General features: G+C 57.0%; 1 protein-coding gene across 3 annotated transcripts in view; it reads right to left on the bottom strand.

Annotated features, from left to right (window-relative positions):
• The window catches only part of ADCY5 (adenylate cyclase 5), a 149,484-nt gene that overhangs the window by 36,613 nt on the left and 98,184 nt on the right, over nucleotides 1–14,687 (bottom strand). For all 3 annotated transcript variants that reach the window (XM_045540126.1, XM_045540127.1, XM_045540128.1), the window contains exons 4-8: nucleotides 7,707–7,818; nucleotides 6,040–6,167; nucleotides 3,811–3,969; nucleotides 2,841–2,982; nucleotides 569–709 (exon numbers count right to left, since the gene is read on the bottom strand). In XM_045540126.1, coding sequence (XP_045396082.1) covers nucleotides 569–709; nucleotides 2,841–2,982; nucleotides 3,811–3,969; nucleotides 6,040–6,167; nucleotides 7,707–7,818 — 682 coding nt within the window. The remainder of the gene's footprint in view (nucleotides 1–568; nucleotides 710–2,840; nucleotides 2,983–3,810; nucleotides 3,970–6,039; nucleotides 6,168–7,706; nucleotides 7,819–14,687) is intronic.

The raw sequence follows: 14,687 nt of genomic DNA, 5'->3' as shown, positions 1-14,687 counted from the left end.
ACCGTGGCCTCCTCCACTCGCCCAGCCTGCACACTCCCCGTGGAAGGCTGGAGGTCGCGGGGGTGTTCCTCAGCACAGAGGGCAAAGGCACCACCACCTGGCACTTGCCCGAAAGCACTAGGATGGTTTCTGAGCAACGGAGCCAAAGGTGTGGTTTTAATCGCCTGGGAAATACAGTACGTGCTGGAAGGGGGTCTGGAAGCTGGTGTCCACCCAGCTCCCCAGGGCTCCACCCGACAGTGAGTGCCAGGACACAGCTGGGGACTCTGGCTGGACCCTGAGTGTCACCAGCTGGGTCTGATTTCAGACTGCACCAGCAAGCTCTGCCGAGAGGGAGGGAGGGAGGGAGGAAGGGACATTGCCACTCTGTTCCAAAGCCAAAGGAGGCATGCCACCAGATGGTGGGAGAGCCTGGGGACAGAAGTCAGGTGCTCCGACTCCTAGTCTAAAGCTGGGGTGAACCCCACTTCCACTTCCTTCCATGGCTGCCGGATTCCCACCCAGCCCTCACACCCACAGGAGGCCCCGGTCTTGAGTGCTGCCTGTACACTGCCTGCCAGCCACTCACCATCCGCTTCATCTCCTTGGACACCTGGTTGCCGCCCAGGTGGTTGTAGAAGGGGCGCTCGGCCCCCCAGTGCGGCGGGTTGTGCCCGATGGAGTTGGTTCTCTGGCGGTTCATCTTGGCGATCATGGCCTTCTCTTCTTTCTGGGAGACCAACACACACATGTCAGCCCGCAGGCAGGGCCATGGAAGGAGCCCAAGCAGGGAGCACCTCATTTTTCCCAGGGACGCAGTACCCGGCCAGGTGAGGGGCTACGGCTGCTGCCCTCTTCCCTCTGCACAGCCCTGGAGCCCAGATGTCTGCCGAGATCCTAGAGCTCTCTCAAGCAAGCATTCTAGATCCCTCCAAAGTGCCTAAGGCTGGCCCAGGGGGGAGCAGCAAAATACGAGAGTCGGTCTCTTGAGAAAGCAAAGGGAATACTGCCGTTTGTACGAGTTCTTCCTACAAGTCTGACCACAAGATGCTACCGCTGGTACCTCTCAGAACCAGTGCTCACATCCTTCCCTCCATGGATGGCCTGGGTTCCCCAAGGCCTGTGCTTCCTCTGCTCCCCCTACCCTGGGGGTGGGAGGGCTCAGACAAGCTGAGCCTCACCTCTGCTCTTCCAGGCAGCCAGGCCAGCTCGTGCCTGCACCTTCCAACTCGGTCACTGTCATCCTGTGGTGCCACATCAGGCTCTGCTCTCCCTGCAGCCTCAGGGGTGGGCAGAGCCTGAGCTGAAGGTGCCCAGGGGGTGACAGAAGGAAAGGAGACCTGGGATTCCAACCTCTGCTCAACTTCTCCAAAACAGGCACGTTCCAGCAGAGGGGCAGCAGGTCAGGCCCCTGCCGCCCAGAAGGCAGCTTCCCAGCGGGTCTGGGTGAGTGAAGTTACAGATTCAAGGGCTGACACACATTACTACGATGTACGAATGCAGAGACTCAGCCAGCTGCCTGTGGGCCAACACATTTCCCAGCACCTCTCTCTGTCTGTCCGTCCAAACGGGCGCAAGAAGTGGGGGGTTGAAGAGGCACTGGAAGGCCTCCCCCAACTCCTTCCCTCATCAGAAAAGGTGATGGGGGGCACTCAGCCTGCTTCAGCTGACAATGCTGGGGGCTGTCACTCTCTCTGCCTCCATTTCACCCGCTGTGGACCACTTGTCAGGCTGGAGGAGCCAAGAGCAAGGGAGCCAGGGTGGAGCGCAGGAAGGTGGGCTGGAGGCCTTGCGAGCCAGGGGCTGGGAGGACGAAAAGGGCCTGGGAGGATTTTCTAGCCAAATAACCAGCAAACGTCTGCAAATGTATCAGTTAGGCCATGAAGGGCTTTCCCCAAAGTGCCCTGAAGAATCTTCCTGTCCTTCTTCCTGGTGTCTGTGGAGAGGTCTCATACAGCTCCCGCAAAGGGCCCTGCAGCCAGGATCCATCTCCCGGGTGTGCAGGAGAAGGGGTCCCTCTGCTGTCCCTCTCAGCACGGGCACCAGCCCTAAACAGCACTGCGTCTGCCTTTGCTGTCATCCTAGATTTTCTCTGAGCTCTTTTCACAGCTTAATTTTGTCTCTAGTCTTATTTTCCTAGGAAGAGAAATGGGGAAGTTTCTCTCCATCAAAGGGCACTGACCGACAGGCACATTCCATGGAAAGACTCGCAAGTAAAAGGCATTTTAATTTAGGGAGAAATATAAAATGTTCTCATCATTCACTTTAAAAATTTAGAACATGGAACATGACACTATTAAAAATAGAACCCTGAAGTCTGCTAATAATTCAGTTTTATGTTTGGGCTGAGACAAAGGGGAAGAAAGAGGCTAGAAAGAGAAAGGGAGGAAAGAGAGAGGTTCGAGAAACAAAGATACACAGGTGCGTGCAGAGACAGACACTGATAGATAGATATGAGTCAGAGAGAAAGAGAGAGAGAGAGAGACAGAGAGAGGAACGACACACATCCCCCTAGGAAAAGGAAAGGAGAGACATGGAGGTGAAGTACACAGCATCCACAGATGCCCTCGTGCTTCACTTCCGTCCGTGGCCTTCGGTGTGCTGCCACTAACTGCCCTGCGGCCTGTCACCTTCTGCGACAGAAGCAAAATAAAAATATGCCCTCTCTGCCACTGCGTTTGCGACTCTCATGTCCTTTCCAAGAGGCAGGAGCCACAGCTGTATGAGGAATCCATGATTTTACCAAGGAAAGAGGGAAAACAAGGGAGCAGCAAGCCAAGATGTCCCTCCCCGAGAGAAAGGAGCCCCCCAGCCCGCAGTCCCCCGGCCCCAGCCCCGGCCCACAGCCCCAGGCCACGGACCCGCTTCTGGGTGCAGCTCAGGATGAGGAAGGTCTCGATGCTGTGCTCCTTGAGGTAGGCGTTGCGCTCGCCCCCGCAGCCCGGCTCTACCTCATAGTCACCGTTCAGGTAGTTGAGTGTGGCCTTGGTGATGTGGATGCGTCTACAGGTTGAGGGGTGGGGGAGGCAGAAAAGGCGAAGTCAGAACTGGGCTCCCACGTGACACCCAACCTCAGCTCTGGACTCACCACAATCCAAACCCCAGGGCCCCGAGCTCCATCTCAAGTGCTCACCCCGGCCTGGCACTGTGTCCCTCCCACGGTGCAGGCCCACTGCAGCCAGCCCACCTCGCACTGGCATCCCGGCAGGACCTTCCCTCCGGCCTGCCCAGGAGAACACAGCCTCCGGCCTCCCGACTCTGCCAGCCTCTCTCTCGCTCCTGCTCAGAAGTCAGTGATGGCGCCTGCTGACTACAGGACAGAGTCCAACCTGCCCGCCTGGCACTCGTGCCTTCTTAACACAGGCGCTGTTTCTCCTAGTCATCCCTAAAAGGCCATCTGCTCTCCTTCCATTCCTTGGAAATGCTGTGTGCCCACACCTGTGCCTGTCCTCACCGTCCCCCAGCCTAGCGGGCTCGCCCAACCCCGTCCTGCCTCCTTCCTGTCCTGGCTGCCCTGAAGCCACCCGTGGCTCCTCCCCGCTCTGAAGCGCTACTCTACCTGGCTCACTTCACGAGCCCCGTGTTCTGTGTAAGTATCTTCTGGGCCAGGTCTCGGGGAAGGCCGAGATGATGCTCCCTACAGTTCGCCTGTGGTGTGGTATGAGTGGCGTGGCTCCTAAAGGGGTTTCTACCTCAACTCTGCCCACCCCAGCCTGTCAGGGGCCTTCTGCCCGTGCTGCCCGCCACACCCCCCTCCTCAGGACGGGCACCTGCATGGGCTGGAGCGGGAAGCCAAGCCTAGGCCCTGTGCCACGCGCAGCCCTCACTCACCCTGCCTTGCCGCCAGCCTCCATGTGGTTGGCCAGCGTGACGTCGTTAGACCAGACGTCGAACTGCCACTTCCTGAGACCAAGGACACCGCAGTGTACTCGCCCGCTGTGAATTCCCACGCGCATGTTCACGTTCACCCCTGTCACCTCCCGGACCAACCTGGGGATGGAGCAGGGGTAAGGCTGGGAGAGGGTTGGGGCCAGGCACGCAGAGTGGGGGTGAGGCTGCAGGTGCAGGGAAGGCAGAGGTGCAGGGACAGAAGAGGTATCTCTCTGTCCAGCCCATACAGTTTGAGAATGTCCCACCCGAAGGGGTCTGGGGGCCGGGCTGCAGGTGTGTGGTCCAGGCTGTCAGTTGTGGGGAGCTGCGAGCGGGGCTGTTTCCCAGCGTGGCCACAAGGTGGCGTGGCGCCTCACACTAGAACGCGGGGCCCGGCTGCCTCCCCTCTGGCCGTAGATTCCCTCTTCAACTAAATGGTGATCAGAAATGTATAAATGCACTTGAGTCCCGACTTGAACCAAACAGGGAGGTTACAGCCACTCCAAACCCTATTCATATACTGCTCTTGTGGGTAAGACAGACATGGCTTCTGAATGGTCTGTTTGTTGCATTTATCCACATTGCTGCTTCCTGGACGTCAGGGTGATGGAGGCAGGTGGTTAACTGATTTCGAGGGAGGACACACGTCCTGCTTACAGAAGGGAAGCCAGGGCAGGTGCAGGGGTCTTGGGGTGCTCCATGCCCCAGAGGACACCTCAGTCCCCACCACATGCACCACGTATCCACATCTGGGGGTCCCCAGTAGACGGGGTGGGCCTTCCGTGTGTGCTCGTAACCCCCCAGGAGGGGGCGCAGTGGGAGGTGGAGTGGGAGGGAAACCCCATCTCCGCCTGTGTGTCTGGGGCTCGCAGGAAGCTGCCCGGGGCCTGGGGAGAAGGTACATGTGCTGGGGTGGGGAGGGGGCCGTACACAGTTTGCACTTTTTAGGGGCCTGAACCCTCTCTGACACCCTGGGCACAGGCCCACGCAGGCAGCTGCGGGGCCAGCAGTCTGCAGCCGTCTGACTCGGGACCACCACGCAGACTCCCTGCCCCCACCACTCCCCGTCAGCCAAAGGCTGACACTGCTGCAGGGGACATTTATGCCATCCAGCCAGCATGTCTGTTGTCCTGAGCCAACCTGGTAAATACCTTTACTGGAGCTGTTCCTTCCGTCCACAGTGCCGTTGGACATTTGCTCAGGTTGATGATGTCTCACTCTATCTTTTTAGCTTAGCTCCAGAGCCACCTCCTTCATGAAAACTCTCTCGATCCCCTCAGTGGATTCGAATCCTCCTCCTGAGCCCTCCCCCAACTGTCTGTCTCCCTTACCTGGTAGCGTCTGCGTGACACGCCTCACATCAGAGCGCCTGGAGCCCAGGCCTGTCTCTCTCAAAACTGCGCGTCTGGGAGGGACTGTCCAGCCCAGCCACGCAGGGGCGCTCAGCAAACACTGCCCAGTGGAACTGGACCAAACCGACAGGCTCGGCCACCTTCCTGGCCACCACTCTGACCTCTAACGTTGTCATCTATGTCATTTCCTTTGCCTCGTCCAGGCTTATCTCTAAGGCCCAAAGTTACCGGACCTGGACGCAAAGTCTGACTTGCTCTCTGGCTGACATATAAGCTTGGATTGTCCACGTTTTGCAATGACCAAGGCTCCTTCCATGCCTGTGATGACCACGAATTGGCCAAAGAGCCTTTTTGCTATTGCTCACAGGAAGGATGGAGTCTCTCAAAATGGGAACACCTGCATTCGAATCCACCTGCTCAGTAGTACTACTCTGGGGACTCGTTTAACACCCACTCCCCTCGCCGTGAGCCCAACTTTTCCCATCTGGGGAAGTGGAGCCAGCGGGGTCTACACCTGGCTGGGTGTCTGTAGACGACACCAGCACTGGAAGTGCAAGGCCCTCACACGGCACAGGGCCCAGCCCCGGCTGCCAGCCTGTCCTCTCCTGGAGCCCGCAAGCCTCCCTTCCTACGCACTTCCTCTGGGCAAAGCTCCCAGGCTGCGGTGGAGAAAGAAGCCCTGGAGAAGGAAGAGTCTGGAGGTGCAAGTCAACCTCCAGCTTGGCCGGGTGGTCCTTGGGAGAAGCTTCACCCCACCTTCCATGGGCCCATGAGGCAGCCAGGGGCTCAGCCAGCCACTCGGGCTGTGGGGTGGACAGTCCCGGGGCCAGGCACTTACGAGATGGCCTCGATCATGTCCATGCCCATCTCCACGCAGCAGTGGGCATGGTCGGCCCTCGCTTCAGGCAGCCCCGAGACGCAGTAATAGCAATCCCCCAGGATCTTAATACGTAAACAGTGATTCTCCTGAAAAGCAAATTAATTTTAAAAATTAAAAATAGTAGGAAAGAGAAGTGGGAGGGAAAGAAATAGGAAGCAAACAGATTCGCCCCATGCCTGGAATAACTTGCCTTTTAGGGCAGTGAGCACAGACCCAGTGCCAGAATTCCACATGGTCCCAGGACGGGCTTATCAGGAGACATGGGGGCAGGAGGGATGGTGGGGACAGAGAGACAAGAGAGGCATTCCAGCTTCCCCAGACTCAGAAGCTCACTTTTAATGAGCCTCTGCTGAGGCCCGAGAACAGTCTAGCTGGTCCACTGGAGCTCTGCAAGCAGGGCAGCCTGGCCAGCTTGGGAAGGCCCCGAGCCCGCACGGGAGGGTCTCTGCATCTGCACCGCGCTGACTTGTTCCCTAAGAGCCTATCAATGGTTTTATGATTCTTCCTCTTTTTCAAAAAGACTGAGGCAGGGAGAAAAAAGCTTTAAGCAAAAGCTCACCTGACTCTCAGCCTGTCTGAAATTTTTATCAAAAAAAAGTTTTGCTAAACAGGCAAGCACATAAGTGCCAAGACACCAACGGAGCTGAAGTACCTGCCCACCACTGCTGCTGAGAGACAGCTGCTGCAGGGCCACCCTGAAGGCCACCATCAATGCACAGTTGGGATTGAGATGGAATGTCAGCCCTAATGGATTAATCGTCAATTGAGCTGTCCAAATCTGGCTCCCAAGAGTAGTTAGGATGCTGGGACTCAAATGCCTGTGTGGTCTGGGCTCATCTGAGTCCCATCGGTGCCCAAGTGCCAAGCACGCACCCCTTCTCCTCACTCGAGTGACAGAAGCCATTGGCGAGTGTGAGTCCACCCACCCAAGGCCCTCCAAGGCCCCGGCACCGGCCCCGACAGCACCAGCCTCTCATCAGCTGCAGGCCTGGTGCCTTGTGCTGGCGAAGGGGAGCGTGTCCCCCCATCAGTGGAAACTACAGCAAGTGGCCACTTACACATCATGACTCTGCAAAGGCCCAGAGCTGCGAAAGGACAACAGAAGTATAAACAGGGGCCCTGCTGTGGAGTGTTAATTCCAATTTGTACAAACAGCAAAGAGTTCCCTTTCTGGAAGCCTCTAGGGAGTGGCGTGTGGCTGGCTGCAGGCCACTTGGAAATTCAGACTCGTCCTCTTATCACTCTGCCACCTCATCGGGAAGGTGGCTCTACGGCACCTAATTTGCCCTAAACAGAAATTCTGCTAGGGGCTTGGGTAGGATGACCTACAAGCCCTCGCCACCCTCTTCCACAGATGGGGACATGGAGGGCTCCCCCACACTCTCTTTCATGGCCAGTGACACTGCTGAAAGCACCTCCAACTCAGTGTGTCACCAGGGCCGATGTAGGGTGTAAGGACACATAGTCATGGCCTGAGTGACTCCTCTGTCTGTCACCAGCAGGCTCTGCCCAGCAGGGCACACCCTGGCATATGCCTATCCCTGGGGCTCAGGGGTCTTGGAACACGGCACCCGCCCTCAACAGCCCAGGCCAGGCCACCCTGGCCCCGGTGCAGGGTGACTCACCGCGGCCAGCTTGTCGAAGCGGGCGAAGAGCTCGTTGAGGGTCATGACCAGTTCCTGGGCAGTGCACTGGGACGCCAGGCTGGTGAAGCCCTCGATGTCAGCGAACAGGATGCTGGGGAGACAGGTAAAGGGGGGAACCCTGCTATAGACTGCATGTTCGTGTCCCCCAAATTCGTGTGTTAAATCTCAAGGCCCAATGCGGTGGTATGACAAGGTGGAGCCTTTGAGAGGTGCTTAGGTCATGAGGATGGAGCCCTCGTGAAGGGATTAGTGCCCTTACAAAAGGGACCCAAGAGAGCTCTCTAGCCCTCTCTGTCACATGAGGACACCAGGAGAAGCTGACAGTTTGCAGTCCGGAAGAGAGCCCTCATCGGAACCCACCCACGCGGGCACCCTGAGTGACTTCCACTCTGAGACCAGAACCGTGAGAAACGCATTTCCGTCGGTGTCAGCCCCCGTCTGCAGCATTCTGGCTCAGCAGCCTGAGGGATCAGGGCAGACCCTGTGAGGCAGGCGGGGCAGGGTCTGCAGCCAGCGCCCCACCAGGGGCTCCTCAGGCCTGAGCAGGGCTGCGGCCAGCAAGAGTCTGGGGGCTCCAAACACTGCTGGCCAGGGGACAAAGAGGCCCTGGCACTGCAGCCAAGAATGCTGGCTCCTGCTGCTGCCCCTGTCTCGGTGCCCTCCCTGCACCCCACTCCCACCCTGGAGGAAAGGAGGGGAAGGGGCATGAGGCTGGGGGTGTACCCACATGGGGGTGTGAGACGGGGCCAGGCGCCAACTCTGTCACCTCTCAGACCTGCGCTGACCTCTGAGTGGCCCCTCAGGGTAGCTGGGCCGGTCCTAGGCACGAGGGGCCTGTGGTACCTCTGCTCTGGAACCCACTTCAGGCCATAGTGGTGGCCCTACAAAGCCACACAGAAGGGAATCCAACCGCAAGCAGACCCCAGCCCTCCCAGCCCTCCATCCTGAGGGAGTCCCCTAGAAGGGACAGACTAAAAGAGGCCCAGGCAGGAGAAAGAGGCAGGCACAGCCTGTCAGCGTCTCTGGAAGCCCCACCTCGTCCCTGCCAGGTCCTCCGTGCACCAGCTGCTGACAGATCTTTCATCCCTTTCTGCGGCTTGTGCTCCCTAGGTTGGAAATGTTTTCCTTTTCCTTGGAAACGAAAGACCAGGGGAAAGTCCCCAGGGCCAGAATGTATATAGGCCCCTAAAGGTTTCTATTAAAAAGGACACAAAACATCCTAACTCTCAGGTACTGAGATGCTGCTGGTAGCCAGGCACCGAGCCGGGGGCTTCCCACACGGCATCTTGCTGAGTCCTCCCTACAGCCCCGCAGGTGGGGGCTCGGCGTCCGCATTTCACAGATAGGGGCCGAGAAGTCGGAGGTGGCAGCAGGGAGCGACTCTTGCTCCAAGGTCTGCTCTTGCCACCACACGCCGGGACTCTGAGGTTCCAGAACTGACAGTTTCATTTTTAAAATGAAGAATGTAGAACTAAACATATTTTGTCGTTTGACCCCCAAAATGTGTGTTGATGTATTAAGCATGTCTTTTTAAATTGAATACTGACAAATGACAGTATTTATGGGGTACGAAGTCATGCTATGATACATATATGCCATACGGAATGTCTGAATCAAGCTAATTAACATCCATCACCACAAATACTTATCATTTATTCCTCCTGGCTAACTGACACACCATACCCTTTGACTAAGCATGTCCTTTTACTCTAATGCTTTGACATCTGAGGCCTGATGTGGAGAGACTGTGCCTCCCAGGGCCGGCCGGTTCCCTTAGAGTGCACCTCGTATGTGCAAACCACCCAGTCCAGATGCTGCTGACCAGTACTCCCCCCTCCCTGATCACCCCAGGGACAGGGACCAGGCAACTGGCACAACTCTTGCACCCCAGAGCGCAAGGAAATGCTTCAAACTAGCCAGTCACCAACCTCCTTGCCCAGCCTCCCCTGTTCCTTCCCATAGAAACCACGGCAAAGGCTCTTGCCCACGCCTCCCCCTTGCCCCCTGACCGACCCTGGTGCCTCCCCATGTGTCCCCTGCGTGGCGTGTCCCCTCCTCTTCAGAACTGTAACTGTCTTCTCAGCGGCACTCGTCTCCTGATCTCTTGGCCTTACCACACCTGAATCATAATAAAATCTATATTTTAAAACAGACACTGTTTCAAGCTCATACGTGGATGAACCCATTCACACCTCACAGCCACTCCGTGAGGTCAGACTCCTCCTTTTAGGGGTGAGAAAACTGAGGCACAGAAAAGTTGAGTCACCTGTCAAGGCCACGCCGGCAACCTGGCTCCGGGCTTCAGGAGTTGAACCAGTAAGTGTTGGCCCCGCAGACAAATTAAAGGCATAATTCAAGGCTCTGGCGCGGTAGATGGAGCAGGGGTAAGCGGGGTCGGGGGGTCGTGCTGGGCTGCTGCGGCCCCTGGGCGGGTACAGGACTCCACTGAGAGGGGACTCTCAGCAGCTGCTCACCTGCTCACACGCGGTGACATGGAAAAGGCTGGGCCATCAGGCTTTGGCCAGGCTGTCCCACCTCCCAGAAAACACAGAGGGCAGCCCCCGGGCCCTGAGCCATTCCCGAATTCTGGCTCCTCCAGCCACTCCGATCCCAGCTGGGATTAGCAAAGGCAACTGCAGGAAGAAGGTCATAGAGTCGGAGAAATTGGGGACACAGGGACGAGAGACAAAACAAATGAGAGGAAGAGGAGAAAAGACAAGGAGGAAGAGGAGCAGAGAGGAGAGACCCTGTTCTGTTAAGACACAGGACTCAGGACGTCAGGAAGCTGCTCCAGCAGGGGCAGCTACTGGGTGGGGGCCGGAAGATGAAAGGGAGTACGGATTCTCTGTAAGCTTTGATGCCTGGGGTCTGGCAGACGGGCTCCTCCCCACACCAGAGGAAGGTATGAGGGTCTGTATACTGGGGGGACAGAGCCTGCAGACACCATCCTGGCCCCCCTCCCGCCTCCCTCTCAGGTGGCCGCCCCACTCCACCCAGGGAGAAGGAATCTCTGTAAAAGCAGCCTTTACATAGTTTTCTGGAAATCCTTTATCTCTCAGGAAATCAAAACCAAGGAGAGTTGGGGTTAAGATCGGCTGCACATGAGTTAAGAAACATGTTCGGCGAGTGTCCCCTTGGCTAACAACAGTATTTCACACGTGAGACTAGCAGGCAGCATGGCCTGGTCTACCCCCAGGCTGAGGCTATGCAGCAAAAACCTGGCTTTGGGGACCAGTAAGACCCCAGGGTTGGGATGAAAAAGTCTCCTAACCCAGCAGAGGCAGGACTGCCACTGGGCCAGGTAACCCACTGCACCTGGTGGGGAGTGAGGAAGAGGAGGGTGGGCCACCCCCGACACACAAGGCAGACGCATATGGACCCGGGGCCTCGCCGAACTCTGACCCCCTGTATCTGCCTGAGCTCACCTGGCCACTCAGGCAGGCCAGGCCTGTGGTCGTCGTCCTTCTCCACAGATGACCTCTCTGGACCTTAGTGAGTCCTTTCCCCCCAGCCACTGGGGGACCGGCAAGGGCAGGTCACCAGCCAGCCAGGAGCAAGTGACAAAAAGCAAGGCCTCCGAGCTCTCTGAGGCCTTTCTCCAACTTTGCAGCCCCCGCAGCCTCCCCCACACGTTTATGGAAACTCTGCCACCTCCACATTCCCCCACCTCCTGTCACAGGCAAAGTCACATTTCTCTGTCGCTTTGGGGGAGGACTCTGCTTAGTGACTGTCACTCCTGGAGGCTCCTCTGTTTTACAAGGTTTACCCAACAGCAGACTGTCTGTTCTGCTGGCCAAGATTTTCTGCTCTGCTCCTCGGTGATGCTGACTGAGGACCATTTCCGACCCAGGCCGGCCGGGCGTGCAGGAAGGCGCTAACCGACCACTTAGCACCTGCCGGAGAGATCCTCTTGGAGAGAGGATGGGGCCGTGTGGTGGGTGCTCAGAAGCTGGGGGAGGGCCACACTGGCATGCACACCTCCCTAACTGCCTGCCATCCGTCACTCATGGTCGCCTGCACCCATTCTGGGGGCCAGAGTGGGAGGCGCCGCGTGCCACTGACCACAATAGGCCCCTCAGCCCTGGGAGCAGCCTGGGCTCTGCTGCACCCACAGGGTCTCTGGTGAAGCGCATTTCCTCACGGGTGCTCCCTCTTGCTGCCAGCAGGCCGTGACTTTGTGCAGGTGTCAGCGTCTGGCCCTGCTCCTGTGCAGACAGCCACGTCCTGCGGCATCTCTGGCCGCCCAGGGGCTGAGTTCTGCTAGTGGTGTGGGCGGGTCGGCGGTGCTGATGGCTGGCTCCTCTGATCTCCCACAGTCACGTCCAGAACCGAGCCAGGGCCCACGGGGTGGGGGCAGAAAGGGAGTACAGCAAGGTCCCAGCCCAACTCCAGGATGTCAGGAGCCGAAGGTCCCAGGGGGGCGGGCAGAGCCTGGCAGGGCAGGAAGGGCCCTGGAGGCCCCAGGGTGGGCTGGGGAGGCTGACGGGGCTGGGCCTCTGAATCGGCCAGCGGTTTCTTTTTGACCCAGAGGACTGTCCCCTGCCGTGTGCCCCCTCCATCTGCTCCAAATCATCCAACCTGGAGAGTCATGTGGGTTCATGCCCCTAGTAAGGCAAAGGACGAGCGAGGAGTCATCCACGTCCCTCAGGTGAGTTCACACCAGCAGGTATCGTCTTATTGACACTGGCTGACGGCAGACACCGGAGGGCTGTTGTTCGAGGGGTAGCAGAAAGGAGATCAGAGAGGGGCATGGGAAGTGCCAGCAGCCCTGGGGCCATGTGAGGCCACGGGCTGGGAAAGGCAAAGCAGGAAGGCACGGCGCGCACGCTGAGTTCACGGTGTCTGCACGCAGCCCACCCACAGGAGAATCCGCCCTGGGACAGCTGCGCCATCTCCACTCTCCTTCAGCAAGTGCAGTCCAAGAGGAGGGGCCCAGGGACCAGCCAGACTGTCAGCACAGGGTCCAGAGGGCCTGGGTCAAGGTCTGCCTTCACATCCACCCTGCTAGCCCCAGGGCCTGCTGCAGGGGCCTCCCACCCACCCGGTGCCCTCTCGTGCTTCTGCCACCCACACCCTGCCCTGCCCATCCACGGACGGAACCAGCACCTACAGACATTCTGTTTGCAGAGTCTGGAAAGATCTGGGGAAACGCCTCCTAAAGGAGAAGCACACAAGGGGAGGGAGGAACTGCACCAAGACCTAGCAAGAGTTAGTACCTCTGGGGGGCTAGACTGTGGGTGCTTTTATTTTCTTCTCTATGCTGCTCTTATTTTCCAATTTCTCTACAAAGAACATATGTCCTTCATATAACAAAAATGTTTATTTTTTAAAAGGTCAAAACCAAACCACATTCTTCTTTTAGGACCTAATTCTAACTCTTCTGTCTTCATAGTGTCTTCCTTGACTCACCCCAGCCCAGAATAATCCTTCTTATGTCTGAATTTTTTTTATTAGAATCAGGATCACAAATCACAACTGATGCCAGTTGTCTCAAAGACATAGCTAGACAAGTTCAACCGGTCGTGGCTCTTTGCTCTGTGTCCTCTCCCTCCCGATCTCCCCAGGGACTCCTGTTTGGGTCCACAGAGCCAAAATACTAAGTCTTTGTTGGCTGTGGGCTCCGTTTCTCACTGACCCCCACTCTGTGTCCCAGGACACTCAGGCCTTTTGTCAAGACCCAACCCAGGTGAGGACATGGAGAAACTGCAGCCCTGTGCCTGCTGGCAGGAAGGTCCAATGGTGCAGCCCCTGTGGAAACGGCATAGCAGTTCCTCAGGAAGCCAAAAATAGAACCCTCATATGATCCAGCGATCTCATTCCGGGTATGGACCCAAAGAATTGAAAGCAGAGGTGTGAACAGATATTCGTCCACCCATATTCACAGCAGCATTATTCAGAACAACCAAAAGGTGGAAGCAACCTGTGCCCATTGGCGGATGCACAGACAGATGAAATGCGGTACAGACATACAATGGGGTAGGATTCAGCCTTAAAAGGGAAGACAAACACGACACATGCTATAACATGGATGCACCTTCGGTATATGATGCTAATGCAATCAGCCAGTCAACAGAAAGCACGAATACTGTATGATTCCACCTATGAGATGCCGAGAGTAGTCAGTACACAGACACGGAAAGTAGAATGGCGGTTTCTAGGGGCTGGGGCAGGGGGAATGGGGAGTTAGTGTTTAATGGGCACCGAGTGTTAGTTTGGGAAGATAAAAAAGTTCTGGAGATGGATGGTGGTGACGGTAGCACACAGTGTGAAGGTGCTTAATGCCATTGAACTGCACACTTAAAAATGGTTAAGATGGTGAGTTTTACACTCTGTCTTTTTATTACAACTAACATAATCAATCAATTACTTTTTTAAAAAAGACCCAACGCCAGTGGCTCCCCCAACAGGGCCAGCTGGGTGTTCCCAAAGCATCCCACGCAGCCCTATCTCACTGCGAGGGCTGGACATTCCCCACGGAGCAAGGACGGTGTCTTTTTGAGAGCGGCAGCCTGGCATGTAGTAGCAGATCAGTAAATGTTTGTGGAATGAATAAAACAACAGTATAAAGACCACTTGTATCTATAATTGATACGGGAGTAGAGTTCAGAGTACTTGTCTTGCTAACAGGTGGGGGTAGGAACGCAGGGCGTCCATGCCCACTCCCCACGGGGGCTGCAGGCTGGGGACGTGGTTGGAGGTAAACATTTTCCACCCTCCGCCTGCAGGGTGCACAGTCCGCCCACGGGGACCTCAGCATCTCGGACATTGTGGCGTGGTCATTGTAATTCAGAACCACACTGTGGCTGCGCCAGACGCCAGAGCAACCTGGGGAACGCAGCCAAGTCCTTGAAGGAGACCGGAGAGGAGATAATAACCTTCAAAGGGGAGGTGCTGGGCAGAGAAGGGATCTGAAGAGGAAGGAACCGGGCAGGGTGTCCCTCCCCCAGGCCCTGCCACGCC

The sequence above is a fragment of the Lemur catta genome, chromosome 1, assembly GCF_020740605.2.
Source record: "Lemur catta isolate mLemCat1 chromosome 1, mLemCat1.pri, whole genome shotgun sequence".
Classification (NCBI taxonomy): Eukaryota; Metazoa; Chordata; class Mammalia; order Primates; family Lemuridae; genus Lemur; species Lemur catta.
The sequence above is the reverse complement of the archived record's forward strand: the minus strand, read 5'-3'. Positions and strand labels throughout refer to the sequence as shown.